The 6,405-nt window shown below is 36.9% G+C and overlaps 1 protein-coding gene across 1 annotated transcript; it reads right to left on the bottom strand.

Annotated features, from left to right (window-relative positions):
- Positions 1-315: 315 nt before the first annotated feature.
- LOC113752982 (protein XAP5 CIRCADIAN TIMEKEEPER) lies at positions 316-5,597 on the bottom strand. The gene is made up of 14 exons (XM_027297056.1): positions 5,586-5,597; positions 5,380-5,472; positions 4,755-4,994; positions 4,580-4,645; positions 4,430-4,494; positions 4,199-4,311; positions 2,782-2,863; positions 2,613-2,689; positions 2,470-2,531; positions 2,195-2,326; positions 2,047-2,100; positions 1,394-1,459; positions 926-1,000; positions 316-685 (listed from the first exon to the last, which is right to left on the bottom strand). Exons 3-14 carry the CDS (start codon positions 4,923-4,925, stop codon positions 635-637), a joined length of 1,014 nt encoding a protein of 337 aa, XP_027152857.1. The 5' UTR covers positions 4,926-4,994; positions 5,380-5,472; positions 5,586-5,597; the 3' UTR covers positions 316-634.
- Positions 5,598-6,405: the final 808 nt, after the last annotated feature.

The following is a 6,405-nucleotide window of genomic DNA, read 5'->3' as shown; positions in this document are numbered from 1 at the left end:
GGACACAGCCACGTGCCATAATTTTTGAGTGTAAAGTTTCAAGGTTGCTCAGCAGAAAGCCGCACCATAGGTGATTCAATAGCTCTTATAAGAGGCCCATTTTTACTCTTCCCTACAAACTCGAGAGATTTCTTATGATGAAGCATGCTCATCTTCTCTTCACTAAAGAATTGCTTTTTTTTTTGGTAAGAAACTAAAGAATTGTTGTATGCAGAAAAGGCTGGAGTATAATGGCCCAGAGAATAGTTCCCGTCTCTTAACATATCTTTTTACAGTTTTCATTCTTTCCAGAATTGATACTTGCACAAAAATAGATGCTAGCAAATAGCTGTTTGATCAGAAAATTGAACATGCATGTCTATCAACAGTCACTAATCAGCTATTACACATCCACTCAGGTTTGGTCTGATCAAACAAAAAGAGAAATTCTGCTGCAACAGCAAATAAAACCAAAACGATGCATAGAACATACAACTCCAGATCTTGTAAGATACGTTTCTAGCACAATAATAAACAAAAGCACAAGTTTTTCTATATCATATCGGTCCAATTGATAAGATACATTTCTAGCTTTACAAGGCACTTCTGTTCTGCAATCAAATAACACTGAAGGGGTAATTTTGGCTTCAACATATCAATCCCCATGGATAGTGTACCTTTCCCACTTCTTTGTTGGATCATATATCTACAAAAAGATGAACAAAGCATGAATTATTCAAAGCTCACAGTACAGCCAGGCATGAAATATGGAAACATTTCTAACATTTACCACGCTGCCAAGATGAGTTAACCAGTACTGAACACCAAAATAAGTTGCAAGATACTTGTATTATAGAAGTATACCGCGACCTGCGCATGCGCGCTCCTAGACACACAAACACAACACACACATACAGAGAGAGAGAGAGAGAGAGAGAGAGAGAACCTCCCAACGTGAAGCAGGAAAAATGTGCTTATTCTTCTCATACCAGTGCCTTTCAACAACTTTCCCAGCATGTGACTGTTAGAAAAGTAGAAAATCAGTTTGGGACCAAATGACAAAAAGTATGCCAAATCACACGTAACAGAATGTCTAGTCAATAAACCAATGGTCCCAAGAAAAGAATTATGAAAGTATGTAACTGAAAAGGTACTTATTTCTGTCGAAGTATGTCATGAGCTTTAAAAGTTGATTTAAATTGATGGTTTAAACAAATATAGGTTTGGAATGGTAAGTGCACAGCTTTGTTTCTGGACAAAAAATAATTGAGAGGAATTGTCCAATAACTCCAGTATCCCCCAAAGATAATGTGCAAGATTGTTATAAATTGCCAGACAAACCTTCATGCAAAAATTGTAAATAGAAGACCACTTTGAAAATAAAGTACTTATTTCCTAGTCTATGAATCCTTACCTCATCCTTCTCTATTGTTGCGTCAGCTATTGTCCTCACATCCTCATGCACATCAAAGTGGAAAAGCTACAGATGTTTGACAAGCCAGAAAAGTTTCAATCAGAAACTAGCAGAAAGTAAATAACGTAGAGCAATAAATATTCCCCCTTAACATGCAAGCAAATTAATGAATGCAAGAAACTCAGAAAATGAAAAGAAATGAAAACAACCATGAGCCACATGTCCAAATATGACATCTTTTACAGAGATAAAGAGAGACAGTGATGATAAGAAAAGCTGTACTACTTAAATGCACCATCATGACACTGGTATGGGCTTAACCTAATGAAGAAACCGAGTTTCCATAAAGGGGAATGCCTCTAAAGTTAAATAAATAAATAAATAAACAAACAAGTAACAATCATTATTCTAAATTGCAAACCAATAATAAGTTTTAAACCAATTTCATCAAAACTTGGTAGAGACAGGAGGTACTTATTGTGCAACAATCAGAAAATATATCATAAAATGGTAAACTGAAAGATTTAGCAAATAACAAGTAAATATTATATGCCTGCCTGCTCTTTTAGTCTACTAAAGGTTATAGTGGATAATCACATTTACCAACAGACACACTTGGAACGCATTACAAACTCAAAGAAACAGAGTATTACCGGTCCACTCTTTCCCCTAGCTTTGTTAACAATCAGCTCATAGAAACTGTGTTGCTGAAAGGACGAACAGACGGATAATCAGAAAAATAGTTTTAACTCCGCTGAATATAACAGAAAACTCAAACATTGGTGACAGCTTCAATCATACATGAGGAATGATAAGATCTTCTTTCACATATAGCAGATTATCCACTGATGTTGTCCGGACCTCTCGAAACTCTGGTGCAAGTTGCTGTTGTACAGCTCGAAGGAACTCCCCTATTGAATCTCCTTTCCGAACCTGAAATAAATATCAAAGGAAAGGAATATAATTGAATGAAAATAAAGAAAACCTTTCATAAAAGGAAAAGGAAAGATATAGACATCTAGAGGAAAGCAGCAGAGACACATATGAAACACACCTATTTAATGATTATTAATTACCTGGATAACCCGTCTATGGCCTGTCCCATCCCAGTAGCTGTAAGTAATTTCAAGGGGTTCATCTGAAATTACAAAGGGAAAATTATTAGTCTGGATAATTTCATACGTGTGATTACTGTATGACATTAGAATCAAAGACTTACTTTTAATACGTTCTTGTTCAACAAGCCACTGCTTCCGTAGCCTTTCACGCTCAGCTTGCTCCTCTGCCTCTCTCTCACTGAAAGAGTGTGCTTCAATATCCAACGGACAAGCATAAGAAGGAAATCAAATAGTGAAGGGATGTTAAGCAGAGAAGTAGAGATGCCACACCTATCAGGCAAAAAACTAGTTTCAACAGTTGGATCCTTCCCGAATTTCCAACATCCAAGCCTTTCTGATTCTTTCCTTCCAACTGAGGAATAAAATAAACAAGTATGTCACTACGAAAATACAGCAAATACAAGACCTGCAAATACCCTAACACTGTAAATCAAGTCTTCAAAACCTAGAACATGAAAAAAGTCCCCACCAGCCACCATTCTCACCCAAAAAAAAAATGAAAAATAACTCAGGCGGTATCCCTGATCCTTGAGTAACTATGAAACTTGAAGTGGCCCGTGACCCATAGATTTTGTAAACAACTACAAGTTCTTGAAAAGTCACATCCACAGGAGCCTTTAGTAGCAATTGCTTGATCCAATGTGCAAAAGCTAACAAAAGAAAGGATGAAATTTAACTTGTATGACAAGCCAAAAAAAGTGCTTCATCAAGGTTAAGCACCAATATGAGAATTATTTCTGCTCTCATAGCCCTACTATACATTTCAAGGCCAGACGAATCCCCACTCATGGAATCTTCTCCACTTATTACGAGTTCCAAATTCCAATTCTATGGGATACTGCTATCTTTAGAAATGTTGAACATAGGGTGCAAGTGGACAGAGCACAAGCAATTAAAGAGGGTGATATATGGTAAAGTATGACCAAAATGCAAAAGAGTACCTCTGCACAACTCAATTTGTATCTGCAAGAATGGCTAGATGTGCTTAAATAAGATATATATTGCTTAAATACTGCTATTTCTAGGTAAATAATTCTAAAAATCATCAAATCTTTGTCAGTCTGGCAAATGATGAAGCAAGTTAAACAGTTGTTTAAGGTTAAAGCTCTGGGTAATGGACTCTGGAATTGGCACATGGCCAGTGATTCTTCCCATAAGCTGTATGGAGACTCTGCATCTTACTTATAGTGTTATCCAATTACAATGTAAGTTTTTGACAGCATAGCAGTAAGTAATCACTTCCCAAGGCATAATTAGTAATCAATTCCCAAGGCATTTGTGTGCTGCAAAATAGCAAAAAGAAAAAGATTTCCACTCAATAAGTCTTCTAAGACCACCGTTCAGTAAGCCTAAAATATCCCCTCCCAAAACAATCAACAGAAAACAGAGAAGGGTCGATAAGACCTAAATGATCTACACCCTTACAAGCCAAAAGTCACTAAACCTACCAAATCCACTAAGTATGACCTAATCTTCACTCACAACAACAAACATTAGTTTGGTTCATATGTTAACAATCTACAGTTCAGCAGAGACAGCGCCAGAATTGGAATATTTTGCCCCAAAAACCAGAGATGCCTCTGTCTAGTGAATCCCACCTTGTACTGCTAAAAGATATCAACCCTTAAAGTGCAACTGCTGAATAAATCATATAAAAAACAGGTTTCAAGCAATCAAATAAGCCTACCGTTTTCTACATCTTCATCTGTGTTGGAATTCTCAATATCATCACAAAAGGATAACCGAGGGTCCACCTTCACTTTTCTCTTCTTAAGCTTCTGTAGCTGAAGTTCCTCCTCCCTAAAATACAAGGAAAGAACACAACACGTTCAGTATAACTTGTATAATAAGGTGCTTTAATTTCAAAATATTCTCATTCTGTGAAAATGAAACACAGTTATAAATGAATTTCACCCACTCTTGTTGCAACTTCTGAAGCTTCTCTTTTTCTTCCTCTTCAATCTTACTCCTAATATTAACCCTCTGCATGAATACAAACACAATTTTACAACATGAAATTGTTCAAGACTGGAAAAAAACTAACACTAGATATCCAGGTCATATTTACCTTCTCAACATATTCTTCCCTACTCACCAACCCAACAGTTTCCTTCTTAAATGCTGTCTCGAGTATCTATACAGCAAAAACATATATTTTCATTAAAGGTTAAGTATATTTTTCTGCACAAAAAAAAAAGAGTCTAAAAGTTGAACCATGGATTTGTTCATAAAATTGGGCCAACCTCAGAGGTGCTGGAGCCAAATTGGAGGAGGCCAGGTTGGCCTTTAGAGGAAGCACTCTTGTTCTTCAGCTCTTGAATCTTTCGCCTCTCCGCTTCTCTTTGCTTCTCAAGCCTTCGGATTCTCACAGCATCTTGGGCAGTGCCCACATACCCATCTCCCATACCCGACATTTTCTTCTGTCTTCCCAAACTCCTTTATCAAGATTCAATCTGCCCTTCGATTACTGCCCTGCAAATGTTCTGCAAAAACTGACCAACTCAAAGGTCTGCATTTGCACATCGTAATTAATCCAAAAAAAAGGAAGATCCCTTTCATAATCGAATTAGTCATTTAACCCTAATAAATTAAATACAACAACCAGAAATTGCTATAATCAACATTTAAACTGTTATCTAATGCATGTGCCGAGGTCGATTTCTCAACAAAAATAACGTTTCCTAATGCAACTAGCTATCTTTTTTGTTACTGCATAAATATGGTAGAAAGAAATTAAGGTTTTGAAACATACTATCAAACTAAACCTAGAAGTTATAATGAAAAATCCCAATCAGATAATCTCGTAAAATCTTCAAATCTTCAGCAAAATCTGTGAGCTGGTAAATAACCGAAAGGCAACTAAGTTACCTTGCTATTAAAAACCCTAAATTTGCAGTGTCTGAATAGAAGAGAAGAGGCTTGATTTTCTGGTGAAAGAAAGAAAATCCAAATCTTCAGAGACTGAAAAATACCAATAAAGCAAACCCTAGAACGTTAAAAATGAAAAATTCCAACCAGAAAATCTCAAAATCTGTGAATTGATAAACAACCAAAAGGGAACTAGGGGAAGTTACCTCTTGTTAGCTAATTTGCAATGTCTGGAAGAGGCTTTGATTTTTTGTGAAGGAAAGAACATAGTGGGATAGGACTTACTTTGTGATCCGATTTGTTATTTGACCCGGTTGGGATCCGAACTGTTGGAGAGTGCAATTGGATTTGGAACTTTTAGGCCCAGCCCAAGACTTCACCCATCATCCTGGTCCATTTAGAATTGTAATTCATTTTTTGAATTATTGACCAAACATACAATTGTAGAGGCTAATTCCTTTGTTTACATAATCTACATAAGTAATAAAAGAGTGAAGAATTCCGATGTTCCGCGCGTGATTTCGTCGTCCTCACATGACCCTTTCCTCCTTTGTTTAGCATATTGCACGGGTTCCTCTTCCTTTTCTTTTTTCTAACCCTAAGTCAGAGCCACCTCTCATGTCCCATCACTCTTCTTCAAACTTCCTCTTCCTTCCCTCTCCTTTTCTCTCACTTTCCCTATACCTATCCCTCTATTGCTTCAGTTCCTCCTCCCCTTACTCTATCAAAAGTTTTTAAAAACCTTTCTATATGTCTCATCTTTTTCCCCTTCTTTTCTATCTTCTCCTTTTATCTACATAAGTAATAAAAGAGCGAAGAGTTTTGTCGTTTCATGCATGATTTCGTCGTTCTCATGCGACCCCTTCCTCCTTTGTTTAGCGCATTGCACAGGTTCCTCTTCCTTTTCTTTTTTCTAACCCTAAGTCAGAGCCATCCCTCATCTCCTCTTCATTTTTTTTTTCTAAACCTTAGTCAGAGCAGCCTCTCATCTCCCACCACTCTTCCTCAAATTTCCTCTTCCTTCTC

The sequence above is a fragment of the Coffea eugenioides genome, chromosome 11 (assembly GCF_003713205.1).
Source record: "Coffea eugenioides isolate CCC68of chromosome 11, Ceug_1.0, whole genome shotgun sequence".
Classification (NCBI taxonomy): domain Eukaryota; kingdom Viridiplantae; phylum Streptophyta; class Magnoliopsida; order Gentianales; family Rubiaceae; genus Coffea; species Coffea eugenioides.
Note: the sequence above shows the minus strand (reverse complement) of the source record. Positions and strands in the feature narration are given on the sequence as shown.

What these genes read in the sequence shown, in the direction of transcription:
- LOC113752982 (XM_027297056.1), bottom strand. Translation starts at nt 4,925, where the DNA reads ATGTCGGGTATGGGAGATGGGTATGTGGGCACTGCCCAAGATGCTGTG. An exon ending in AGATGAAGATGTAGAAAACG is followed by an intron (nt 2,864 to 4,198) that starts GTAGGCTTATTT and finishes TTTATTCCTCAG; the next exon opens with TTGGAAGGAAAGAATCAGAA. An exon ending in CAACAATAGAGAAGGATGAG is followed by an intron (nt 1,001 to 1,393) that starts GTAAGGATTCAT and finishes CTTTTCTAACAG; the next exon opens with TCACATGCTGGGAAAGTTGT.